The 26,845-nt window shown below is 47.6% G+C and overlaps 1 protein-coding gene across 4 annotated transcripts in view; it reads right to left on the bottom strand.

Annotated features, from left to right (window-relative positions):
* Positions 1 to 2,182: 2,182 nt before the first annotated feature.
* Positions 2,183 to 26,845, bottom strand: part of jmjd1cb (jumonji domain containing 1Cb) — a 92,618-nt gene continuing 67,955 nt past the window's right edge. For 3 of the 4 annotated variants that reach the window (XM_076034824.1, XM_076034826.1, XM_076034827.1), the window contains 28 exons: positions 26,463 to 26,568; positions 26,085 to 26,209; positions 25,253 to 25,396; positions 24,951 to 24,992; positions 23,296 to 23,566; positions 22,276 to 22,836; positions 21,803 to 22,184; positions 19,982 to 20,954; positions 19,304 to 19,501; positions 18,404 to 18,576; positions 17,058 to 17,220; positions 13,700 to 16,190; positions 12,524 to 12,725; positions 11,239 to 11,453; positions 10,993 to 11,145; positions 10,507 to 10,599; positions 10,206 to 10,330; positions 9,643 to 9,877; positions 8,850 to 9,067; positions 7,508 to 7,849; positions 7,242 to 7,410; positions 7,041 to 7,131; positions 6,824 to 6,954; positions 5,907 to 6,029; positions 5,297 to 5,436; positions 4,832 to 5,008; positions 4,505 to 4,636; positions 2,183 to 3,627 (listed from right to left, as the gene is read on the bottom strand). In XM_076034824.1, coding sequence (XP_075890939.1) covers positions 3,535 to 3,627; positions 4,505 to 4,636; positions 4,832 to 5,008; positions 5,297 to 5,436; positions 5,907 to 6,029; positions 6,824 to 6,954; positions 7,041 to 7,131; positions 7,242 to 7,410; positions 7,508 to 7,849; positions 8,850 to 9,067; positions 9,643 to 9,877; positions 10,206 to 10,330; positions 10,507 to 10,599; positions 10,993 to 11,145; positions 11,239 to 11,453; positions 12,524 to 12,725; positions 13,700 to 16,190; positions 17,058 to 17,220; positions 18,404 to 18,576; positions 19,304 to 19,501; positions 19,982 to 20,954; positions 21,803 to 22,184; positions 22,276 to 22,836; positions 23,296 to 23,566; positions 24,951 to 24,992; positions 25,253 to 25,396; positions 26,085 to 26,209; positions 26,463 to 26,568 — 8,268 coding nt within the window. In that variant the 3' untranslated portion in view covers positions 2,183 to 3,534. The remainder of the gene's footprint in view (positions 3,628 to 4,504; positions 4,637 to 4,831; positions 5,009 to 5,296; positions 5,437 to 5,906; positions 6,030 to 6,823; positions 6,955 to 7,040; positions 7,132 to 7,241; positions 7,411 to 7,507; positions 7,850 to 8,849; positions 9,068 to 9,642; positions 9,878 to 10,205; positions 10,331 to 10,506; positions 10,600 to 10,992; positions 11,146 to 11,238; positions 11,454 to 12,523; positions 12,726 to 13,699; positions 16,191 to 17,057; positions 17,221 to 18,403; positions 18,577 to 19,303; positions 19,502 to 19,981; positions 20,955 to 21,802; positions 22,185 to 22,275; positions 22,837 to 23,295; positions 23,567 to 24,950; positions 24,993 to 25,252; positions 25,397 to 26,084; positions 26,210 to 26,462; positions 26,569 to 26,845) is intronic. The other variant, XM_076034825.1, reaches the window with a different exon arrangement.

Below are 26,845 nucleotides of genomic sequence, written 5' to 3'. Positions count from 1 at the left end.
ATCGGACTGATATAAGGCAGCGTTGATCAGCTTTTACAGCCAAATAACCCGTGACTTCTGGTGGAATCCTAGACATATTAGTGAGACGGACATGCCTGAGTTTTGGGCTGTTAAAAGTTGATTTTGGAAAAGGACATGTTGTGATTTTGGATTCTATCTCTCCATCTCATGCTAAGCTATCATAGGATGGTCATGTCAGTGGGTCTCAGGCTGATTTAAGTGTTTTTAGAATTTTTTGCCCCAGAAAAAAAATTACATAGTATGTTGTTTCTTTCAATTTTCGGACGTGTTGAGATTTTGCATTTTACCACTACCTGTCTAATGATAAATGATCATGCAGCGGTCATTTTGGGCTGTTTATAGTACTTTAAAAAAAATTGTCCTTGAAAAAAACCCACATATTTATTTCAGTTTTCTGACATTTTGCTATTTTGCATTCTACCACTCTGTCTCATGATAAACTCCAATAGAATGGTCATTTTGGTGAGTCTCGGGCTGTTTAAAGTTTTAATGTAACACCACAAGGCTGTGTGCTCTGCCCTGCCCTCTTCACTCATGACTCTTTCGCTATCCTCTCCTCAATCATGGTTGCGAAAATTTGCAGACGACTACACCGTAGTAGGTCTCATATCGAACAATGATGAGACCCACGACAGAGAGAAGATCTATCACCTGATACAGTTGTGTTCAACCAACAACCTGGTCCTGAACACAAGCAAGACCAAGGAAATTGTTGTGGAGTATTGGAGGTCCAGGAGAACTGAACATGTTTCTGTCCGCATACATGGCAAGGAGGTGGAACGTGTGGATCACATTAAGTTCTTGGTCATCCACATCCTTCATCTGACCTGTCCTGGTCTCTGAACACTTGACATCTGGTAAAGAAGCGCCAACATCTTCCTTCCTTCTTCCTCAGGAAGCTGAAGCATGCTGGACTCTCCTTTCAGCTGCGTGTGAACATCTACAGAAACACACAAAACATGCTCATGGATACAGGTTCTAACTTTCTGATTATGAAAAAAATGACCTCATAGGCCCAATAGCACCACCTACAGAAATAAAAACAGCTGTTTTGGCGCATATTTATTACCATACAATATTAAAATCTGATGCAGGTCAATGCTCATTGACGGGTAGAGGGGAACTTGAGGGACAGGGCAGTTTAAATAGAGCACCACATTAAGAGGGTGCATTTGATTGGTAGTTGTGGGGAGTGCAGCGTATCACGTGTGTCAGCTCTGCTTCAGTGAACTGACTCTCAGTCAAGCTTCATTTCTTCACTCCTCCTTCAGGCAGTGTCGTGAGTCATCCTGTTGTTGGTCTCCTCTGCAGATGATCCCTCTGGTCCTTTGGTGGAATCATCGCAGTCTTGACCCAGGAGGCTGCTGCCGTATCAGGACTGACACTGGTTTACTCATCACCATTACCGTGCAGTATTGAAGAAAATTGTACGCATATTTTTGAACGATAATTATTATGCTTTGAGTAAGCTTGGTCATTACCTCAGCAGAGACTCCAGAGACTCTGCACTTCTGTACTATACAATACCCTACTGTAATGCACTTTGAATTGCCCTTGTGCATGCATTGTGCTATATAAATAAAGCGACCTTGCCTTGCCTTCTAAACATACATTAAGTGCGCCACCTAGGGGATGCGCTCAAACAGCACAGGTGTAAACGCAAAGGTTGGTGAAATGTTGGACCGTTTGACTTGTTTAAAACAAAGCAAAAAAATCAAACAAAATGTTTTACAATATGTCCCAGTGAGGCGCTCTGCTTAAAGCTTCACTCATCAGGGCATTCTAGACCCACCGAATTAACCCTCTGTGAACGGCTGCCTTCTAAAACCCTCCTACTCTGTCCGACTTTGTGCAGGTTTGGAAGGAACAAGATGAGCAGCAGTGTCAGAGGCCAAGACAACCTAGCTGAGGGTATTGTCAATGATCTGGCAGGGGTAATTGCACCCTTTGCAACATCACAAAGGACTGGTTTTCCAGCCGTCATGGAAATGCAAAACCCACAATAAGTCCAGTGACAGCAGAGAGATGTATTTTTGTCAGATAAAAAACAGCTAAAGAACATTTCTAAAAAAAAAAACCCTTGACTTCCCAGAGACGTGGTGTACATTTTCTGGAACGAGGAGCACTGCATGATTTTCTATTTGAAAAATAACACCAACCATTTGATAAATCCATTTTAATGGAAAATGTAAAACCTTTTGAACTTCAATGTACAAAGCATGTAACACTTGCACTTAAAATTTGAAATTGAAGCAAGCCATGTTTTTTAAAAAAATACCTGTGAATGTAAATATGTATATATTTACACAGTATAGTAAACTTTGTAATTATTTTTATCTTTTCACTTCAAAAGTTCACCATAGTAAATTTTAACAAACAGAGAACAAGACAAATCATTTTTTCTTAAATAAATTACATTTTTTTTTGTAAATGTCTCCATTTTACAGCAAATACTTTTTTTTCCATAAAATGTGAGTGTATAAGCCAGTTTGTTCTTTGTATTTTTTACATAATATATCTATACACAGTTTTTTTTAATTTTTTTTATACAAGAGTTTGGCAGTTTACTTTTTAAAAAATGTATTTATGGCATGAGGACTGCAGAGCATCAACATTTCCCGAAATTACAGGCATTTGCTGGTGTTAGTTAGTGTGTGAGTGTGTGGTTGTGTGGTGTGCGCGTGCGCGCACGTGCCTGCGTGTGTGTGCGTGTGTGTGTGTCCTCTATCACAGTAGAGCCGTATTTCAAACTGAAAAATCACATAACAAAAGAAGAAACTGTACATGTCACATTGATGTTAATGTTAGCCTTTTTCTTTTTCCTCACATTAACATAGCACATTATTGAGCTTTATAATAAATACATCTTTACAGAGGCAATCAAACAGTACGGAAAAACAACAGGACAGCCACAGACGAGTGGGGAACAAAAGGATGAGAACAGACACAAGGTGGGACCGACAGAACGAGGGGGGTGGCAGACATTCTGCCCACTGACCGTTAAAAACATTTTCTGCTGCCTTTTTTTCCCCTTAGGTCATCTTTTTTTTTAATCTTCTTTTTCTTCTTCTTCTCCTCCCTCCTAAACATGTGAAGTGTTTGGAACAGCAGAGATTGATCCCTTTGCTGCTTGGTGCTGGTGACGCTCTCGTGCTCGGCGAGAGATTCTCTGCGACTCCGACGCAGCGTCACGCCAAAGAGTTTGTTGCGTTTCAGTGGAGACTTGCGGAGCTTTTCCACTCCAGCGTAGTGGCTTCGATCAGACTCCCAACGATCTCGCCTTCTTTTCTTCTTCTTCACTCCCACAGTGTAAATCCCAGGAGTCCGCTGGGGGTCTGTAGGCCCTGGAGCTCAGACTTCAGTTCCAGGTTCCTCTCGGGCCTAAACGTCGTCTCTTCGGGGTCACGTGACAACAGACAGGGAGTGGGTGGCTCCTCCGCTCTGGTTGGTGGTGATGAGTTTGGGGGTGGTGGTGGTGGTGGTGGTGGTGTTGGTGGAGGAGGAGGGGGCTCATCACGAGTTATCCGCCTCGTCGTCTGCCTCGGAGCTGGACGACTTGAGGGCGCTCACGGCCTCCTTCACACAGTGGTAGAGGATGTTCTTCACCTGGAAGACAAGGCCGAGAACGTTAGGCTGAACAGCAGGGTGACAGCTGGGGACTTCACCAAAAAGAGGGAAACAATCCAACTATATCTACAGTACATATACAGTGTTTTAACAAATGTGTTGGTTAATCTGTCAAATGAGAAAACATGAATATTTTACAAACCTTTTAGAAGCTCAAACAAAAAATAAATAAAATAGTAATTAATTAAATTATTCTTAATCTTATTATTGACTCAATGGAAAAGATTGCACTACTGTTTTTTTCAACCTTACATATTTTTGCCTTTTGTGCAACTTGCTCTTGTTCTTTGGTTTTATTTTAATTCAGCAGAGGACTCTTAATGACTCTTATTAGTGATTGTTGGATAGTTTGTATTGTTTGTTGGTGGTTTTTAGTGCTGCAACAGCAGGGATTCCCAATTTGGGGTCAAGAAAGTATATCCATCCATCCATCCATCCATCCATTCATCCATCCATCCATTCACCTAATATAACCAAATAACAACTGGAAACTACTAAACAGTCCATTGAATTCCCCTTTTTTCAACGTATATTGTTATTAGTCATTCCTCCATGAATGTAAGCATTAAAATCATCACATCACTTCCAGCTAAAGAGGTGTATCAACCATAAGAGAAACATTAAAAATGATTTTGGTATTTATTACCAGTGCTGCTGATTTAGAGCAGTTGTGACACAAACCTGAGTCAAATGAATTTGTCCGGCACAAACTGAGAGACTGAACACTTAGAGGTCTCTGCTGCCTGCCACCAGCTAAACTAGGCAGGTCCAGATTCAGCTCGTCAGATGAAAACATCAGACCAGTGACAGTTTAATATAAGTGGGCCTTCTTCATATGATTCAATGTGTTCATCACCTGGAGTTTATCCTCATAGTTGACCTCCTCGTTGCTGGGCCGGAGCTCCTGAGTTAAGTGGAAGGAGTTGGACACGTGCTCCGGAGACACAAAGTCATTGATGACCTGGACGCAGCTGTGGAGGTTCTGGACCTGAGGGAGGGACCAGGACAAGGGTGAGTGAGGATGCAGCACACAGCTGAGACAAACATTCAATATGTTGTTCGTGGAGATGGCGGTGCAAGATTCAATTTACAATTTGCAGATACAGCAAAGCGTCTTTTCCCAGGGACTTGGGTTCAAAGAACAGAGGAGGAGGAGGAGTGATTGAGGATCCAGTGACTGTACCTGGAACATGGCTCCTGCTGGGATGAGCACAGAGTCTCCCAGGAACTGGACGATGGTCCAGCCCTGGACGTCATGCTCATCCAGCAGCTGCTGGCGCTGCTTCCTGCTCAGGTAGGTGCTCTGCTCTCTGACTGGGTCCTGCTCCAGCGACATGTCCAGCTCCTGCTCCTTATAGAGCTGGTGGGGACAAAGAGGGACACGTCAGCAAGCTCATCGCTTCAACTCACACTGGTTGGAATGAACCACAAACCAGTAACCCTGTATTGATTCAACTCTTGTTTTACCAAATTAAAAATTAAGTTAATAATCACATACATCTTATATATTTTATGCACATGTTCAAATAGGAAAACTGGAGAAGCAGCCAATCTTTCAATTCCAACAGATGAGACTTCAGTCGCACTGCATTTTGAACGGCTCTGTATGTTTTCTCTGGACTTGCATGTTCACCACGGTGCTGCTGACCTTGTGCAGAAACTCTCGGACTCTGTCCATGTCTTTGTTGAGGTAGATGTGCCACAGCGCCCCCGGTGTCTCACTGGAGTCTTTCAGCCTCCTGCGAACGCCCTCGTCCAGATCCTCCTCCTCCAGACGCTTCAACACCCCTACACACACACACACACACACACACACACACACACACACACACACACACACACACACACACACACACACACACACACACACACACACACACACACACACACAAGTTCCAAGGTCGTTAATGGACTTCTTTAAAAACAAACAAAACAACTCAATGTCAAGAAGAGATTTCAGTCCCAATACAACAGTTTGGCCAAGATTAATTTGGTCTCTGTAGGCCGTTAAATGTACTGGAACTCAAAGTTAAGAACCTCAAACCTAAATGCAAAGTTGACCATTGAAGGAATTAGAAACGTGCTGCATAAAGACAGCTACAAACTCTGTTGGACCACTCTTCTTCTGCACTAACCAACATTATAAAACTAAACATTAAACTTAAATAACTAACTGTGGAAGCTTGTGCAGCTTTCCCCCATCAGATTCTTTTGCTCACAACCTCAAACAATACTGAGAGGTTTCTTCCAGTGCTCACCAGTTTTGGAAAGAACTCCATTGCCTTTGGCCACGCCCACATAGACAAGGACAGAAACCACATCTGACACTTCAGCGTGGAGGTTGGCCGTTCCAAAGTCCTGGTCCTGAGATGCTGCTACACCTGGATGGAGGATGAGCAGATGGACATTTGAGATGAGGCTAGGATGTGAGTTGACGTGCATGTGTGAGTGTGTTGGCTCTACAGATGGCAACGCGGAGAGCAAAAGGTCCCACAGGTGGTGTTGTGGGTGTCCAGCGTGTGGCGCTCTCCTCCATCAGCTGCTCGACATCAACTGGTGATGTTTTTACAAATCTAGTGTTTATAGCGTTTAGAGTGTTGAACATTTTGTCTGCGACTGAACAGCTGACAACTCAAACTGGGTTCATAACCATCATCACAACCCTATACTGTTTGGCTTTAGAACAGCGTTTCTCAACTCGTGGGTTGAGACCCAAAAGTGGGTCGCAGAGCTGTTTTAATTAGCTTTGTGGGCAGTTTCCCTTTTTTATTTAGAAAAAGGCATTCTAAAATATATGTATTCATAGAGAAAATGTGGGGCATTTATTTTGCAGGACACACAATTCAATTCAATTCAATTCAATTGCTTCTATAATTTATGTGTAAGAATTTGGGTCGCAACTTAGGAAAAAAAACTAAGGAAAAAAAACGTGGGTCCTGAGACTTCACCAGTTGAGATCCACTGCTTTGGAACTTGCAGACAGCAGCCGTCCATTTCAACTGTCCTTCCAAATGACAATATGACAACTAGGCCATAACTCGTAAAACTACACCAGTGTACCTGCAATCTAGGTATTAGCTTGGTAAGCTGTCTACTGTCTACTCATGTCAGAGAAAGTGTTTGTCAAAAATGAATTCTTCTTCTTCTCAAAGTTAAATGAGTGTTTCCTCCCTACCGTAGGCGCAGCAAAGTCGTGGTCCCAGGTCTGGCCTGACGAAGAAGGACGGCAGGTGGGATGCCAGGTTGAGGTTTCCCTCCGGGTCTGAATACTCGGGCAGAGGCAAGTTCTTCATCAAGTCATCATATCTGGGGGAAAATACGTCCGGGCGTTACAAATGTAAGGAAATAATCCATAGTTTCGGATGAACACAGTGCAATGTGGAGGTGCGAACCTTGAGGGCATCAGGGCCATGAACTCTTCTCCAGACGGCCAGTCCTTCAGCCTGTAGACCACCGGCTCTCCGTCCTTAGACTTGGGTCGCTCTGCATGGGTAACAGGCAGGGTTCAGCCAGACCACCATCACATCCGCACAATCTGCTTCACCATTCGGTCGACCGCCCCTACTGGCAGCGGATAACGCGGATGATCTTACTTGTGATGTCCTCGAAACCGTCCCAGAACTCCTTGATGTCCGAGTTGGTCACCACCTGGTCTTTGCAGTTGAGAAGATCTCCCTGATGGTCTGCAAACTCCTGGTTGAAGGAGTCGGCCTTCCACAGGCTGGCGTTCAGCCGCTTATGGATCCCTGACACCAACACCGGCTGCACAAACACAAGGGTATAAACCTGCTGCAACCACTCACAGCTCCACTCTACACCCTCAGCTGGTGCTGCTTCCACCAACACTGCTGACTCGTACCTGTCCTTTCTTCCAGCACTCTCGAAACAGCTTCCAGTTGTTCTGGTTGCGGTGGTCTTTCAGCCACAGCAGCCGTTTGTTGTTGAGCCAGCAGTGGGAGATGTCGGGGTACTGGCTGGTCAGCTCCTCCAGCACGTCCGCGCCCACGGATCTCTTCCTGTCGGCTTTGGCCTCCTCTGCCGCTGCCGGGGCCGGGTGGTTGTTCTTGCAGGGGGCGACGGGCTCCTGCTTGACGGGCACCTTGGGGGCGATGGGCTGCCGGCTGGCCGGGATCTTGTTCTCCACCACCGAGGCAATGATGTCGTCGAGTATGTTGGGCATGCTCCGCCCGCCTTTCCCGGTCTGAAGGGAGAGAAGCACAAACAGAAGACGACAACGTCAGTCGGTGGATTCCTTCAAGTCCACAAAGAGGGAGTTGAAGACGAAGTCTTGAAGTCATGTGAAGTCATGAAGGCTTGAAGTCATGTTATAAATAAAGGCAACTAGAATTTAACTATGTATTTACATAAAAAGTATAGATATAAATAACATCCCAAAACATCTCATCATTATTTCCCTTCAGAAAAAAAAAGGAAAAGTCAAATCAAAAGCTGCAGGAGGAACAATGCCATCATATTTGAAGTTCTACCTTTTTTGTTCAGACAAAAAAAGATTTATTTTTTTTAAACGGCTATCTCATAGAGAAAAAGTTTAAAACATATACCCATATGTACAGCCCACGTGATTCAGCCTCAGCCTTCATCACTACTTTTTTTGGTTTTTGGAATCAAAGAGCTCTGGGTCTATATTTGGCGGTGGAGCAGTGCTTTTTCAACCACTGTGCCACAGCACACTAATCAGTTATTTGGTCTAAAAATAATAATAACACTCCATTGTGTAAGTGCCTGTGCTCTAAAAGGAAGGTTTGGAAGACTAGTTTCCTCCCTCAATCCCTCCCAGGATGCATCTAAACAGGCCCAGGTTTCACACTGAGTGAGTGTAAATAAATGAAGAGACTAGATTTTCATTATTCGGCTAAAATGGTCAATTTAGATTATTTTTGGTTGGTGGCGTGCCATGGGATTTTTTCAATGGAAAAAAATGTGCCGTGGCTCAAAAGCGATTGAAAACCACTGCGCTAGAGTTCTCATGCATGAAGCCATCAAACACAGGCAGCAACACCAGCAGTATTCTAGTCAAAGTGCAGGCAGGCAGAGGGCTTGGACACAGGAAGTGTGGGCTTCTCTGTGTCTGCCCTTCATAGCCGTTGGCAGTTGATTTGTGGGGGCCCACCGCAAATAAATAAGCGCTTGCAAAAGGTTGAATCTCTTTTACTGATGTCACCAGCAGCCCGTCCATGTACCTGTGAGGCGGTGGAGTAGACGGGTGCGAAGGCAATGCCGGCGTCCGTGGAGCCCAACTTGAGCTTCCCGGCGGTGGTGGTGAGCAGGTCTCTGAGCGTGGAGCCTTGTTCAATACTGTTGGCCAGTGAGGTGGTTTTACACTGGTGCAGGACCTCCAGGCTGTCGCCCTCCTTCTCCTCCTTCACAGACTTCCCCAGCGGAACAGTCTCCTTGTTTTCTGAGAGAGACAGAAGCACCGAATCATAAATACGGAAAGGTGTAATGAATGAATGGCTTAAAATAAAAATGACCTGGAAGCACTGTAAAGGTCCTTACACACCGGGAGCCAGATTTGCGAGGCGAATAATTCTCTGTTTTGTTTTTTTTTCTTTAAAGCTGTTGAAGTCAATGCAACCTTCCACATCAGCAGTGAATTTCCACGGAGCGAAAAAGCGGCCGCTATTTTTTTCGCTTGAACTTGCCAATCTCCTCTCTCAGGAACAATGTTGGGTGGACCCAAAGACTTCTATTCTTTTTCTTTTTTAATCCAACCATCACCAGGTCATCATCACTTTAGGATGTAGTCGACTCCATTGTTTCTCCTTTGGCATGAAAGAAAGAGCGCCAAACTTTGGTCGCTTAGCAACTTTTTTATGCATATTTGCCTCACGCTTGGTGTGTACAGGAAAAATTCCCTGGCGAAAAATGTGCATTTTTGCATTTTTATTCACGTTGCTTGGCCTATTGCACAGTGTGTAAGCACCTTAAAGCTGCACTGACTGTTCAAAAACGGCAAAATAAACACATGCTCACCTTTCTTTTCCTCCCTGGATTTCTGCTCTGCCAGGTCAGCCAGGAAGTGCAGCGGGGACTGGGACTCGGGCGGGGTTACTGGGGAGCTCTCCGACTCGCTGCCTGAAGTGCTCCCTCCTCGGCCGCCTCCGTTAGTCTCCACTTTGATTCCTCCCTGCTCCAGGCTCTGCTGAGAACCCAGCTCGGCTTTGACCAGCGACAGCTTGTTGCTGTGGTTCAGGACGTTCTGCAGAACCTGACACAGAGAGGCGGAGTGTTAAAGCGCTGCCCTGCACGAGGACGCCGGCCAGAGGGAGAGGAAACACTGACCACACCTGTTGGTTTTTGTTTATTTCCTCTATTTTAGAGTGAATACACCAGAGCATCGACATCACATCATTGCTTCACAGTGACTGAGCACAGCGAAAGTCCAAGGCAACGATATATTGTAGCTCTGCACTGATTCCACCACCTCGCTGCACTACACTCACTTTATTTAGAGGTTTATGATGACACTTGCACTGATAAGGGTTTAAAAAACAAAGAGGGCCTGTAGCGTCCTGGCTGGTGAGACTGCAAAGTACCTGAGACACTCCGTTGGTGGCTGGCAGTTTGTTGAGGAGGTTCTGCTTGTTGGGACAGGGACAGTGGAACTTGATGTTGTGTTTCTGCCTTAGAGAGTGCATAGACGCCACCAGCTCAGTCAGCACTGAAAAACACCACAAAGTTTCAACACCGTTAAAATGCAGCAGTCAAGGCAGCTGAGTTAGACAGTACAATTTATGCAAAAGAAAAATAATCTTTCTTTTTAACTTCACTCTCCTTCATACCTGTGGAATGTATGTAAACAGCCGATGTGATCTAAATAGAGAGTCTTGACTGTACCTGTGCCAGGGATGATCTGCGTCGGCATCAGGTGCTTGTGATCGTGCGGCTGGCCCTTCACGCACTTGAGCCAACCGTAGAGCTCCTTATCTGCTTTAATACACAGAGAAACAAGTCACTTACTCCGATAATGTCCACGAAGATCCACAGACACAAGCCAGAGGCAGATGAACAGCGATAGGACACAAAAAGCTTGTCGTTTCCCTCCAGCTGGAGGGCAGATGATGCGCCGTGCGTTTTGCTGATAAAGACTCGGCCGAGGCTGCGTAGACAGCCGACCAGCCATACACAAGCCTTGCCCACGCACAGTATGCCAATGCAGAAAACTGTATTTGCCTATTAATGTATTACGACGTGGTTACTAGCAATAGCCAGCCTCAAATTAGAAATCAGGCCCAACATTTCCCTGATTGGGCCACAGTTTCACAGCGTCAGGCTGTTTCTGCTGACCTTCAAGTTGGCTGTCAAACTCAAGACAGGACTAACCTTTGGAGTTCCTTTTCTCCTTGGCCTTGTAACAATCCAGGCAGACGACGAAGCCGCATTTCTGACAGACCCAATGGATGTTGAAGAGTGTCGCTTCGCAGGCGTCGCACATCTCCCTCACGCCCCTCACCGCTCGCTTCCACACCAGCTTGACTGAAAACGTGCATCGAGAAGACAGGTTGAAAAAAGGCTGCGGGTCTGACTGGTGTGTCGCTGACCGTCGAAAACGCCTTCAAGGCTTCCTACCGTCCTTCTTGACCGAGGAGGCCGCGGTGCTCTCAGTGAGCACCATCTGACAGAACTTGTCCCCGATGAAGCTGAGGATGTACTTGGCCGTGGTTCTGTCCAGGTGGCTCTCCTGCATCACCCCGGGGTCCCACAGAGCCAGGGCCTCGTCGTCAAACTGGTCCGGAGTGGAGAACCCGTCCATTCGGATCACGCCGTTCTTACTGAAGGAGAGCCTGGAGGCAGAGACAAGGGGGTTGACGTGGGTGTGAAGTGGATCAATAATGACGAGCACCTTCCTCACCGGGTCGTTCGACAAGGCAATTAAATGGCGACACGATGAGACGAGTGCGACAGATTAACTGTACGTGAGACCATTTACTGCTCAGTCAGCAGAGCTAATGGTTCTTTCCATATGTGAAACATTCTGTTTAATGATGTTGAATGTCATGTGGTTGTGATACTGAGGTTCACAAACACATAACTACTCTACTACTCCATCCATCCATTTTAAATACCAGCGTCTTCCTGAGCTCATCCCAGGTTGAAGGCAGGGTTGCAAAAATATCAGCCAATAATTGGTTCAAATAACCAATATAACCAATATAAGTTACCCTTTTTATTATATTATTATTATTATTATTATCATCATATATTTAAAATGTAATTTTAGTGTATCTATTTTGATTACATTATCAATGTATTGTAACTAAATACATTTGATTACATTTTGATTCATTTCAAAAAGCATCAGAATAGTTTCAAATTCTGTGGAGGGAAACAGAAAAGGGCGGCGCTCATGTCAAGCTAGTGCACGAGAAATAACAACCACAAAGTGATTGAACATAAAGCCCAGGCTTTCTTGTAGAAATTGGTCAGATGTAATTAAAATTGTAATCACAAATAAATAAGTAACTACAATTTAATTGCATTTTTTCCCCACTAATGTAACTGAATACAATTATCATTATTTTGTAATTTAATTACATGACGACCTAACATGTAACTTGTTAGCTCCCCAACACTGCAAGCAGCTCACTGCACAGCAATGGTGTGACGGCATTACAGCGAAAAAATAAGGTATCTGAAAAAATAATAACAATAGTGAGCTACACGATCCACCTCTTTGCACACTGAGTGTTGTTGAAAGACTCCGTCAGCAGACATGAAAGCGAGTGTCTATAAAAGTGGAGTGAGTCAACTGCACGAATGACTCCAGGGTGCTCCAGACTTTAACCCGCGTTGACTTGGAGCCAGCAGAAACTGTGGCTGCGCTTTTGGAAAAGATGAATGTTGGGGGCATCACCTCCTGAAGTAGTAGAAGCGGCAGAAGACGGGAGAGTGCGCCGGCTCCTCGCCCTTCTTGCTGCGGATCACCCGACACTCCCGGCACTTCTGCAGGTTGGGGCCGATCTCGGCGCACGAGTCGTCCTGCAGGAAGGACTCGCCTGTCTGCTTCAGCTTCTTCACTTTCCTCCAGTCCTTGAGGATGGATCGAGGGATTCCATCTGAAAAAGAAAGAGGAGCGGCCGACATTAACGATGAAGAGCTGCGATGTTGAACGCCTTCACACCAGAGGAAATGGCATCATCGTTAACTGCACTCCACCCATTTCACACATTCTGGAATATTTTCTCTAAACAAAAGTACAAAAGACTGAAGGCAAAAAAGGCAGAAACAAAGTTTGTAAAAGAAAAAAAAATAGGCTGACAAAATACCTTGCTGTTGCTGTTTTGTCAATTTACATGTAAAGGTCCAGTGTGTATCTTTGGCTTGATTGATGATCTTTATATTGGTAAAAGCTTAACATACTGCCCACAAATACATCAATAAAAGTATACACTTGCAGTGCAATAGAAGTCATTTTGGTTTGAACTGGAGGTTGAAGCAACTGGATGTACCCAGGCTACATGAACTAACATGGAATACACATACACACGTGTTCAAAGTCACTGACTGACTGATTTAACTCCATCATAACTTTAGCTTTATGAAATAATCTACTGGAACGCTCCAAGAACATTACCAGTGCACGAAAATAGGTCAGGATGTGCTGAACACATGATGGGATGGTTTTAAGAGTTGTTGACTTGAATGTCTAATTGAATGTGATTTTAGAGTGTGCAATACACGGCTATCATTAAAGAAGTTAATGCTTTAAAATTTCTAAATCAAAGCTTTGCATTATGCAAGTGGTGTGGACTACACTATAAAAGAGTAAACAAAGTATTGTGCTTTATATTTTTAATCTCTGTCACTTTTAACTAGATGTTGGAAATGGTTTTCATTCAACACTAAAGTTCTCCCTATACCTGTTAAGCACATCTCAAGTGATTTTTGTGCCGCTATAATGACTTCAGAGCATTCAAGACCATTATTTCAGAAAACTGGTTACAATAGACTTCAAAGCCGAAATGAGTCAGTGACCCCCAATTCTTCAACACGAGAGTGAATCAAAGGCTGACGAGTCGGTGAGACTTACTGCTGCTGGCCAGCTTCAGCTTGGTCTTCTCCCTGGCCGACCTGAAGATGCCGTTGGGCTTCACGTCGTCGTCGTCTTTCTCGCTGTCGCCTCTCTTCTTGGCCATGTCGTTCTGCTTCTTCTTGTACGTGGGCTTGGGCTGACGCTTGGCTCGACCCTCGATTTTGGTCTCGCTGGCGTCCGAGTCGTCGCCGCCGCTCTCCGACGCCGACTCGTACAGCCGCTTGTTCCCTCGCCTGGGCACGTGGGCGGCCTTCTTCTCCTCGGCTGCGCCAAGCTTCTCCTCCAGCTGCCTGCTTCTCTCGGCTCTGCCGCCGCCGCCGTCTTTGCTCATCTCCACCTCGCTGGAGGTGGAGGCACTGAGGTTGACCGTGCACGGCTTGATCATCTCCGAAACGGCGGCGGCGCTGCTGGCGCTGGTGGTGGTGCCGCTGGGCTTCTCGGGTTTGGAGACGGTGGTGCTGGTGGTGGTGGAAGTGTTCTTGTCCTCCTCCGAGTGGCGGGTCAGCCAGGCTTTCTTCAGCTTGTGGTAGTTGCTGGGCTGGCCGCCGCCTGCCGAGGCCGAGCCGGAGGCGTGGCCGTTGGGCAGGGGGCTGCACTTGCCCGGGGTAGTCCTCCCGTCGGCGGAGAAGGGTGAAGCCTGGCTGCAGGAGGGCGAAGCAGCAGGAGGAGGAAGAGGAGGAGGAGGAGGCGGTGAGTTGTGACGCGGCATCTTGTCAGCGGACTCGGCAGTCAGAGGGTTTCCAGTCGCGATGGAAGTCGGCGAAATGGAGACGTTGCTCCTGGACTGCGCGGCCGCCAGGGCGGCTTTGTGCTTCTTGGGGTGGACGAAAGCGGTGGTGGTGGCGGCGGCGGCAGTGGTGGTGTAGGGCTGGCTGGGGGCGGGTGCAGAGAGGGGGGCGGGGGTGGGGTTGGGGACAAGGCACGGGCTGGGCCTGGCCGTCCCTGCCGGACTGGGAGGAAGAGGAGGCAGGAGAAGAGGACCCCCCCCTGGAGACGTAGTGCGAGAGGCCGAGCCGTCCTGGTGCTCCATCAGGAAGCCGACGGGTCTGTGGGGGGGGAAGTCGCCCCGCGCCGACACCAAGTAAGCTGCCTCAGAGAGAGACGGGCCGCTTTTGAGGTGCGGGCCGAAGGCAGAGGGAGCCAAGGCGGCCATCCTGCACGCCGAGGTCGGCGCTCCCTGGACGGCGCGGGCGAAAGACTTCTTGTTCTGGATGTCATCCAGGTTGGAGTTGTGCTGGATGATGCGGCCGACGCTTGCGTCCTTCATCCGCTCCGCCCGCTCGCAGCCCCCCTGCAGGCTGGAGGAGTTGAAGCGGCCCTGAGGGAACTCCTTGTTGAGCGTGGCACACACCACGCCGCCACCGTCATACTTGACGGAGGTGGACGGCCTCACGATGACCGACGCCATCGCCGCCTGCAGCTTCCCCCGGGGGGCGCCGCGGTGCTCCTGCACGGCCTCCCCCGCCGAGGCGAGCGCATCCCTGCCAGCGGCCGAGGCCACGGGGGAGAAGATGGCGGCGTTGCCGTGAGCCTTCGTCACGTCCCTGAGTTCGGGCATCAGCGTGGGCGGCTTCTGCTGCTCGGCCAGGGTCTTGCTGCCCGCCGACGCCAGGCTGACGGGCTGGATGGGCGTCAGGGTGGGTGGGGACAGGCGCCCGCCGTAGGCCGCCCTCTCGCGCTCCTTCTCACGCTCAGCCGCCTCCTTGCGCTCCAGGGCGTGCTGTGTGGGCGGGTGGAAGACGGGCGCCCGGTGGAGGGACGGCATGGCCCGGAGCTGCTGCTGCTGCTGCTGCTGCTGCTGCTGCTGCTGCGGCTGCTGCTGGTAGTGGTGGTGGTGGTGGTGGTGGTGAGGGTGGTGGGGGTGGTGGGGGTGGGGGTGGTGGTGGTTGGGCGCAGTGGCGGTAGTGAAGGAGGTGGAGGAGGGAGGGAGGGTGGGGCTGGAGCGCTCCAGCCCTGCGTGGTGCTGATGCTGGTGCTGCTGCTGGACGATGGTGGCCTGCTGGCTCAGCTGCTCGGTGATCTTGCCTGCCAGGCCCTCCCCTCCCTCGGGCTGGTGTTTGATGAGGGGAGGGGGTTTGCAGAGGGAGGCCTTGGAGCCGTAGCCCCCCAGGGACAGGACCCCCTGGGCGGCCGCCTGAGCGCCGGCCGAGGCCTTCTCGTAGTAGGAGCTGAGCTCCTTGGAGGGGTAGAGCCTGGGCGGCTCGTTGACCACACTGTTGGACAGCGTGGTGTAGTAGTTGCTCTTCTCCGACTGGATGACGTGAGGGTGAGGGTGAGGGTGGCTGGGCTTGGGCCCCGGGGAGGCCAGGGCCGGGATGCGCACGGGGAAGGCCGGGTCCCTGCAGCGCTCCCTGTCTCGGTCCATCCCCAGCTCGCTGGTGCGCTGGATCTTGGCCGTGAACGGAGCCACCTCGATGCTCTCCTTCAGGATCTGCCGGTTCTCCTCCTTGTATCCCTGCATTGCTCGCTCCGCAGCCTGAACTGCGTCCTGCGATAACTACAAAAAGAAGAAGACACGTTTGAACAGGATCAAATTTAGTTGGATTTTAATGTATAGAGGCTGCAGCATTTTTAAGTCATGCGAGTGCCACAATGACCAGGAGAGACCAAAGACAGTGACCTTAGGAGTGCATGTTTACAGGTTGTCAGTCCATCTCCCTAATAAAACTCAGGTGCTTACAACATCTGCGCGATGTGCTTCATTATTCTTCTACTCATTGTCAAGAGTCAGCAGAACAAAATACCTTTCTGAACAGGCTGTTGCTGAGTACAGCTCAGCTATGCTGCACATCTTTTTATTTGTAGCTTTAGTTGTAGCAGTGATTTTACACTAAGACTAGTAATTCGGCAGTGACATGGGAGAGATTATTTGTACATTTGGATTCTCATTTGTGATATCGAAAAAGTTTCAATAAAAAGATCTTGAATTAAAAAAAACAGGCTGCTGCACAGGTTATCAAACTGAACGAAGAAAGTCTTTGAAACTGAAAGCTATTGTTCAGTATCACCCACATTGACCTCAGTTGCGAAATGTTTCACCTACACTAGGATTAGCAGAACATGCTGTATCATATTTTTTGATGATGGTGTGTCCTGCACCTTTATCTATACCAACTATTATTAGTTAGTTATTATTAGTTATTATTTACTAACAAATTTGAGGTTCATTGTATTGTACTACCTCAAATTCAAATATTCCGACTTGTTATTAGATTAAATTCATGCTAAAATGTATAAAGAAACCTGACACCAATGAAGGATCACCACTTTTATGAACAAGAACAATTCTTATTCGTTTGTATTTTTAAGAACAATAGTGCAGGAATTGTGATGATGTATTAGATGTGTATGATACCTGTGTGTTGGCCAGACGAGCCTTGCTGTGGGGCTCCAGGTAGAGGCGGTGCAAGCTGATGTCTTTCCCGGTCGGGGTTCGACTCCTGCCGGTCTGATCCTGCTTCAGCTGGGCCAACGTCAGCGCCCTCATCGGGTCCACAAACACTTTCTTATCAGCGTCTCTGCAAACAGACGGGGGGAAATATTGACGTGGCTACACTTTACACGGCCGGTTTAGTTATTTTTCATGTGTGGTGGACAAACATCTCCCGATCAATAAGGCATGTGAGGCAAAGCGGCCTTCAAAACATTTGTCAAAAGACTAACACGATGCAGATCCCCATTCGACCGCGCAACCTTTCTTCTCTCTCGGTCGTCTCCACCGCTTGCACAACTTGACAGCCAGGAAGGAAGCCAGAACTTCCTTCCCCACTTTAGTTCTCTCTTGTTTTTCTTTGATTGTTTTCCTATCCTGTCCAGCACCGTGATGTAATCCACACAACCAGTGGCAGTTGCGCAGCAGGGGGAAAGTCCAAACCAATCAACAAAACAGGTCTGTGTGTCAAGTTGTGTGACTCCCTGGTGCTGTACAGTCGTGTTGGTGATGGTGCGTAGCTGCCAGAGTGGGAGCTGTATTTAAACACCAACTGGCTGTCCCCGCACTTCCTCTTTTAGTCTCATTCACCACAGATGTGCAGACATGACTTTCTTCTAGTGCGCTTGAAAATGCAGGCCAAAAAAACAAAAAGGTCAAGCCAGGAAGTCACGTGATGGGAGAGAAGAATGACTTAGGGGCCCCATCTCATCAGTTCTGAAGCCTGTAGGGTTCCCCCAGAAGGACTGAAGAGCAGAGAGTCAGAGGACGTCTGATCGCAGAGCCAGTGGGCTTATCCACTAAATGGATTAGTGAGTAGTTGGATGTTCATAAGAGGTGCAAAATTGGTGTTGAAAACAATGTGTGAATACGTACGTATATACGTACATACATACGTACATACATATATCAATGTATATATATATATGTACATATATACATATATATAGACACTGTCCTCAATACAAACACAGCCTAACTCAAATGTTTTCCCTTCAACACAGGCAAAAAAAACCTCACTGACTAAACTGTTTGCAGGCCAGTTTAAAGACTGTGTGGAAATAAATCTGGATGAATCAGGTTGGCATTGTTCACTAAAAAAAACAAACATGACAAAGCCATAGTGTGGTGTCATGTGGGTAACTGAGTTTCTAGTCACTGCAATGGTACTGGACTCTACCATTGTCTGGAGTTACACTTGTATTCAAAGGGCACGTCTGAATGTAGCCGCAGCAGTGAGAACTCAACAGGGTGTTGGACTTTCCACTTACTCTTTGTGGGATTCCATGCTGGCCTTTGAGAGCGGAGGACTCAAGTGCGTGTTGATCTTGACAGAGGGCCGGTGAGGGTCTGCGCTGGCGGGGCGAACGGGGAGGTGGCTCAGCAAACCCACACTGTCACCTGCGCTCCCGGCAGACTGGTGCAGCCACGGACTGGCTGTGTTCTGCGCAAGACATCAATAAAATTAAATCCCAAAACAACTGCAAGAGAAATTCATCCACCCATGTCAATCCACCTCACATCCATCACGTGACTGACTTGTGAGAAAACGTGAAAACTCGCAATCTTTGTTTCTCCGGACGGTTGCAGGAGACTCAGAGAGAAGAATTGCTTTCACGCTTGTATAGAAAACTCTGCCTAACGCACTTTCATGGAAATGACACAAGAGACAAACGTGTCTGGAAACCAATGAGAAGTAATTACAGCCTCTTCTCATCTTGCAATCTTCACACACAAACGTGCAGTTTTGTAGCCATGAGATAATATCAAGATTTTGCATTCATATTTGACCCAGTCCCTCTGATTTATTGTCAGATTTCTGCCTCTAGAGCCCCTCCAAGTATTTACACTACAGCAATAGCGCCAAGAATTCACTACACGAGGGCATAAATCATCCCTGGAAGTCACCGCGGTGCACAAGCCACACAACAATATTAAATTTCCATCGCAGATAACGCAGATAAAAACACTGCAGCGATACTCGAAGCCACTTTACATAACCATTAATGTTTGCCGCGGAAGATAAGTGAACTTTGATAATGGCTGATGGCCAAGAGCGAGCGCTGTCACAGCATTAAGAATTAGCATTCATTAAAAAGGGAAAGAAGGCAGCACAGTTCAGCACCTAGACGCAGCATGAAGGCACAAACAGGTCAAAAATAGAGACCTACCCTCCTGAGAGAGACCTCCGAGTTCACGCTGACGGGATTTTCAGGGTGGACCCACTTTGCTGTTGGAGGCAGGTTGAGCCCAGGTGGGTAAGGAGTAGGTGTGCCATTGGGATACTGCCAGAGGATGGGGTACAGGCCCAGGCCAGCGGCCCCACCGTGAGCCTGGGCCAGTAGAGATGGTGGAGGGGGGCCCTGGCCCTGAGAGGGAAACAAAACCCAGACAGATGAGTTGAATTCCTTTATTTTTGGAAAAAGATTGATATGCAACAATCTACATCAGTCTTTCCCCACTGAACTCAACTCTAAGAGAGTGTTTTTTAACCAGTGTGCCGCGGCACACTAGTGTACTGAGAGATAACGTCAGGAGTGCTGTGAAAAATTGTCCACTTTCACTTAATCGGCCTAAAAAAATAATAACGTTCCATTTTCAAGTGACTGTGCTTTAAAAGGAATGTGAGCCTGTTTTCTTCCCTCAATTCCTCCCAGGATATCAGCTTTGTGTGCATCTAAACAGACCCAGGCCTCACACTGAGTGAGTATAAATAAACGGTCATTAGGCTTTTGGTTGGTGGTGGCTGCCATGGGATCCCTTCAATGCAAAACAGGTTAAAAGCCGCTGCTCTAGGACACGCACTGCACACAATCACATGGACCAGTGAAGCCCGGCCGCTGTCCTACCGGCAGGAACTGCTGCTGGTGAGCCGCCACAGGGTGAGGCAGCGCCAGGTGTCCCAGCCCTCCGGGCGAGTCGAGCCGTGGGTGGCTCCCGAGGAGGGAGGCGGTGGGCGGCTGCATGGCCTGGAGCACCCCGGGGGGCAGCAGGCTGGGGTGAGGTAGGCCCGGGGTGGGCGATGGGGCCAGGAGGTGGGAGGTGGCGTGCGGGAGGCAGGGCGAGTGGGGGGACGGCGAGTGGAGGTTGTGCAGGTGCGGGTGGAGAAAAGCCGCCACGTGGTTGGAGGAGACGGCGACGGAGGCGGAGTTCTCGGCGTCTCGGACCAGCGCCGGGTCCCTGTAAACGGTGAAGGTCTCGTTCTTGTCGATGATCAGCGGGCTCTTGGTGCTGCTGCCGCCGCCACTGACTCCGCCCGACTCTGAGCGAGTCGGCACTGGCTTGAAGCCGCAGCGCGGGGGTTCCGTTATTTCCACTTTAGTTGACAAGTGGCCGGTTGGGGACGACGAGGAGTCGGAGTACCTGGCTATTTTGTGTTTGGAGACCTCTGGGGAGGTGTTGGGTTTCGGTCGGGTCATTTCCAGCTGGCTCGGCTGAGGCTTCATCTTAAGGGGGTCGGCTAGGGTTGAGTTGGGGTACGGGAAGCAGTTGGAATTGCTGAGCTGCTGCTGCTGCTGTTGGTGGGGTTTCAGTTTCATGGAGTCCAACTGGGCAGAGTTTAAGCTGGGAGTCATTCTGGACTTGGCCAAGTCGGGAGACATGGCTGCATTTGTCTTGTGAGCAGGCAGCTGCTGCACTGGCTGCTTTCTCGTCTCCTCGGCCAGAGGCGGGCTCTTAATGCTGGGGTGGACAGATGTGTAGTGTAGCTGTTGTTGTGCGAGCTGCTGCTGATGATGATGGTGATGATGATTACGGTGATTTAGAGGGTTGCTTTTCTCTTTGTCCACCAGCACCATATTTTCAGTCACTGCCGTGATCGGCCTAGGGAGAAAAAAGAAGGATATTGGTCAAACACTGGCCATTAATAGTTGAATTATTGTTGCAATTGTTGAATTAGCCAAATAATCTTTGGCTAATCTTCGTGTCTGTTTGGGTTTTCAAATTGCTTTCTTTAATATTTAGATATCATCGATTTAAAAGTGTCCCGTAATACTTATTTTTAAATTGGTAATGCCCAGGTAGACACAGAGATTTGCCAAAAATTGTATGAAAGTGAATCTCCCTATATTTTTGCTAAACAGTGATTCGTCTGTCAATATAAATGCTAATTTTTTGAATGTTTGAAATGTCGGAAAAACTACATAATTTATTTTGTTCACATGCGCACAACCACATGGTAATGCAATGCATTTTTTAAAAACTTGAAAAAAAAAAAAAAACAGGCAAAAAGACCTGGTGAAAGTATGTCGGTCTTTTGTAATGTTTCAGCTACACCGCTAGAGGGCGCATCCCTGTGTTGGGAACGCCACACTGCAATAAAGTTGAGCCGCTTCAAATGCTCACAGAGAAGGAACATGTGTTACTAATTTAACAGAGGCAACGACTTTCCAACAGAGAACAATGTGAGGGCCGTTCGGTTGTCGCTGCTCACTGTGAGTGAGAGTGTGTGTGTGTGTGTGTGTGTGTGTGTGTGTGTGTGTGTGTGTGTGTTTGAAATTCAAATACTAAAACAGATGACTGGGGAGCTGAGAAAACACAGCAGTACCAAGGAAGCTCATACACTTGGAATTTATGTGAATCCTTGAACAATGTACAACCTCCTGCTGCCCTGCTAGTTAAAGTCCAATCAAAGACGACTTCTAGCAGGACAACAACACCCCTCCTCTCACCTGATGACATCAGAGGGGGCAAATTCAATCTTGCTCAGGATCCTGGTCCCCGCCGTCGCGACGCCGCCACCTCCCACGATGCCCTGCGGCTGCAGTGGGGGTTCCAGGTCCGCCCTGCGGCCCCCTTCGGAGGGGGAGGGCGACGGGGGGACGGGAGGCGACGAGACCGGCGAGGGGTTGAGGGGGAGGTAGGGCGAGAGCGACGTGGACTCGGCCTTCTGGGCGGCCAGCAGCGCCGACACGGCCTCGGAGCTCTCCTGGTGCACGGTGGCCTGGGCCTCGTCCGTGATGTCGATGACGCCGCCGCCGCTGCTGCTGCCACTGCCGCCGCTGCTGCCGCTGTGAAGGTGGCCCAGCGAGGGCGTCTGGGATCGAGGGGATCCTAGACCGAAGAAAAAACAAGGAAACCAACACATGAACGATATGAACGACAACTAAATGAGGATAAAGGCAAGAGGTTGGACCTTTCGCACCTTTCACAGTGCTCTTGGTGCCGTCTATGACACCGCCCTGGATGTTATCCGGCGCGTGAGGCGTCTGCTGCCGCGGTGGCTGCGTGATCTGCGTGACGGCCACCAGCTCCTCCTCCTCCTTCGTTATGGCTTTGGCCGTCTCCACCAGCACGCCCTTCTTGCCGTCCTCCGCCGCCGCCTGGAGCTCGGCCCACGGCGACATGCTGCCCACGAGGGCCGAGGAATCGCTGACTTTAGCGCCTTGCGGGAGCGGCTTCTCGTCCTCCTCCTTCTTCGGGCCGCTGGCCGCTTTCGCGTCGCCGCTGCGAGTCTTTAGCTCGTTTTCCGAGTTGGGCTCCGAGGAGGAGGAGGACGAGGAGGAGGTGGAGGAGGTGGAGGACGAGGAGGAGGACGAGGAGCACGACGAGTGCGCCGTCCTCTTGTTGTGAGGGTTTTCCGAGTCGCTGCTTTCGGAGAGGTCAGAGGTCATGTCGGTCTTGAGCCTCTTCAGGCCGGCTTTCTTCTCATCCTCCTCGCCCTTTCGCCGTTTGTTCACCGACTGCTTAGCCTTTGACTTGGAGTCTGGGAAACGAATAGAATAGAAGAATCATTGACACACTGAGGGTTCATGCTGCAAGCAGTGAAAAGCACTTTTCACACAGTGGGCAGGAATCATCTTCCATACCACTTGAAGCCTCCTGGTTGTTTAGTGTGAATGAAACCCGAGCGGTTTGAGGGGCATGAGTTGATTTGCTAACTTGCCAGCTGAGGAGGGAGTGCCAGCGACCTATCAGAGGTGAGTTGACATTTCCCACTTATTCTTAGTTGAGTTCTATGAGAATAACAAAGGCAGACTGACTGACGTCAGCCAGTCTTCATGATAAGTTCAATCACTGAGGACCAGGATGATTCCAAACTCTCCTGGAACAGAATCCTGTCTATCACAGCTACTCCCATTAAAGAGTTGCATGCCTGCAGTCCCTGGGCTGCTTTGTTCAACGCTCAGAGTGCCGTCAGTGTTACAAGTGGACTCGTCCTCACCTCTTCCAACAGTTTCTTCTCTCCTGTCTTTGTCCTCCTCGGGAACGCTGCTATCCGATCCTTTCCTCCTGGAGGAGCGAGAGCTGCGCTGCTCCCTCTGCTCCCGTCCGCTGCTGCCCGGCGAGTTGTGTGATTGGCCGATAAGCAGCTGGCTTTGCTGTGATTGGCTTTGTGTTTGGGAGGCGAGCGTCCCCTGGGAAACTTTTGGGTTTGGACCTGATGAGGTCATAACGGGGCGAGGGCTGTTGGCTTGGGCTCGCGTGAAATGGCTCTGCAAGAACAAATCAAGACTCGCTTCAGATCGGGGAGAGAAAAGTGGAGATTTGAAAAGGTCCTGCATTGTGCGAAATTCACTCGCACTGGGTTTTCTCAACCGATGCCACAGTTCCCTTTGTGAAAGACCTGCAGTCAGCCAGGTTTCAAAGCATTTTCTGGCTCCTGCTAACTCTTGTGGCGCCTTTGAAAAGTAAAGTAGGTCGCCATGCTGGTGCTTTGAGCCCAATACTCACCTGAAAAGACTTGCATTATGCAAAATTCACATTACCAGTGTTTGCAAACAACAGTACGTGTCTTTAGTCTCACAGTGAGCTCCCCAGGTAAAAGAAAAGGCAAAAACCATGCAGGCCTTGATAAAAGCCCTTTGTGACATCACAATATTCCTTTAAACCTTAACCTAAAAACCTGACCATTTGCACCAGTTCTGATTATTGCTTCAATCACCTCAGTGACATTTATAGTCTCATTCAATGAGCAGAGTTTTATATTCCACAACTTCTCCAGTGTGTATCATTAAATATACTACTGGATAAACAGTGGCACCGTTTGATGGCTGAGCTCCACATGAACTCACTGGTGCTTTAAACTGTAATTGATCTAAAGGGAAAATGTGATAGTTAAGTCTCTATTTACAGTGATTTCTCACTAACTAGCTGGATGTGAAATGACAGACTGTGAGCAACTCATTTAGTCATTTTGAAAAACTGTTATTTCTGTATAAATAGAGCAATTAAGGCCATGGAGGAAAATTTTAAGGAAAAAAAAAAGATCAAAATTTAGAGGCAACTCAGAAAAGAAACCGCGAGTCTACTTGAGCTTTGGGTGTGCTGACAGAATGACAACTTGCCACTGAGGTTAATTGCTACCCCATGTTACTCACAGTCTGGGACATACGCATTTTTGTGTCACCTTGTCGAATTAACATTTAAATGAGACACCCAAACTGACTCTCGAGAGTCTAAATTACACCAGGGTGGAAAAACATCTTGTGCTAACAGACAGTCAGTTGCAACGAGGTTGCGGTTCTGAATAGAATCAAGATCGGAACAAGAAGAAAAACACTGGTTCTTTTAAAAACAGCCATTTCTTAGTCTACAAAAAGCAATACTGTGTGAAGCCCTCGCTAATCACAAAAAGCACCATAATGGAGTTACTAACTTTTTCTAGTATATTAACTACTGACAAGGAAAACAAACTGTCAACAACAATCAGTTTATTGATAGTAGGAGAAATAATATATGGCTAATTCCTGTTGAGAAACCAATGAACAAAAAAAAAAACCCAAAAAACCCAAACAGACTTTTCTATTCTTTTTAATATGCTGTAAATGAGTATGTGTAAATATTTAAGGTTGGAGGATGTTGTGTGGGATTGGTTACCTGAGTGTTGCCAGTGGTCCCACCGGTTCTACCTCCTGTGATCTGAAATGTGAAACAAATAGATATAAGTTAATATCAGATGACAGCCAAAGTTAGAAAAAAAACCCATAGGACTCATACTATCAGAGAAAACGGCCAACTCACAGGATTGCCTCAATGTAAAGTGCAATATAAATTAAATGTATTATTATTATTGTTATTATTATTATTATTATTAATAACAAATACGCTGAATTTAATTTTAATTACATTAAACATTTGAATCTCTGTATTCCTCAAACGCTCTCAGTGTCCATACTTACATGTGCGGTGTTGTTGTTCTGACTGGATCGTGACCTACGCCTGGAAGTAATGCCAATGTTTTCTCCTTTCAGCAGGGAGTGGACCACATCATCCAGAAAGGTCATCTGGATCATAGACGGATCCACATTCTGGGGCTCCAGCACCTGAACACACACGTTAGATCCAGTTCTTACAGTCTGCAAGCAGGTCTCAAGAACTCAAGGACTCATAAACTATTGCTTCAAAACTATAAATCCAACCTAAATGAAAAATGAATGTGGATTCAAAGGTGAAGATGCATTTTATTCCTGTCTGAGGGAGGAGAAAAAGCCAGCGGGGTTGAAGTGGGGGATGCAGCAGTCTCCTCTAATTATGGGGGGGGCTGCAGCAATCATAACGTTTAAGCCGGCCACAAATTCAGTCACCGGAGAGGTCTACTGCGATCTCGCTTGCCAAATGTGTGGAAAACCGCTGCAGCAGCACCGTGGGAAGCCTCATTGACCAAAAAAGGGGAAATATGGCATTTTCATAACAGCATATGATTTAGTGTGAACCCAAGCTTGCGATGATCAGAGTATTATCCAAGTTTACTGACAATCGACAAAGGAAACTTTGAGATAAAAATGACTCAAATAATGCGAGCCGTGGTTTTTAACTTCCATTTGTCTTCAACTATAGTTATACATACAAAGAGAACAGTTCAGTTTTGAGTAGAGCTCCATAAGAGGAAACTAGATCTTGCACAGAAACCTAGTTTCTGTTTTCCCTTATTCTGTAATTTACACATGAAATTTATTAAACATCCACATGATGACTATTTTCATAACATGGCAAGACTTTGTTCAGGCCTACCTGGTCATTCATAACGACCATGTTTCGACTGAAGAGGTCGTGGTGTGTAATGATGCCGGTGAACCACTGGGTGGCCGAGTCTTGTCTGTACACACGCACGCGGTAGCCATTCAAGGAGTAGGGTCCTGGTGGTGACAAACAAAAGAAGAGGATCATTCCACTGTCGCGATTGCGCCACTTACGCTAGGAAGCAGACGCTCGGTTCCTCGCGCTACTTTGAGGAACACAATAGAACAGAGTGTCATGCATGTACTGTACGACGAGAATGTGAGCCACATCTGCAATGAAAATAGTCTGAACATTATGACCGATGCACGTCGGCAAAACCAAGAAAAGGTCCGTGGCAGCGCTGACGTGACGTGGCCGGTGCGCTCTCACCTTGCATAAAAATTTCCTGAACTTTCTGGCCTTTGAGCCAGCATTTGATTTCTTCGTGAAGCTGATGGTTGTCTCTTAATACTGGGTTTTGACTGTCCACTTCATCCTGCAAGAGATAAGACACAATTGTCAAATGCACGGCCACGAAAACACAGATTTGGCCAAAAATGATGACATTTTCCACAGGAGATGCAACTTTTTTATTTTTTCTTTGTGTTTTTTACCCCCTTAACAGTTTTGTGAGTTAAAACCTGCAGACACTGTGATTAATCTGCTGGGTCAGAGCGAAAATAAAGCTTCCTTCTTTGCCCTCCTGCTCTTCGTCAACATAAATCTGCTTTGTCCTAAAATAACTACACGCACATTTTTTTTCTTTCTGCCTC

The sequence above is a fragment of the Nelusetta ayraudi genome, unplaced genomic scaffold (genome assembly GCF_046127955.1).
Source record: "Nelusetta ayraudi isolate G7.1 ecotype Tasmania unplaced genomic scaffold, CSIRO-AGI_Nayr_v1 ptg000042l, whole genome shotgun sequence".
Lineage (NCBI taxonomy): Eukaryota > Metazoa > Chordata > Actinopteri > Tetraodontiformes > Monacanthidae > Nelusetta > Nelusetta ayraudi.
The sequence above is the reverse complement of the archived record's forward strand: the minus strand, read 5'-3'. Positions and strand labels throughout refer to the sequence as shown.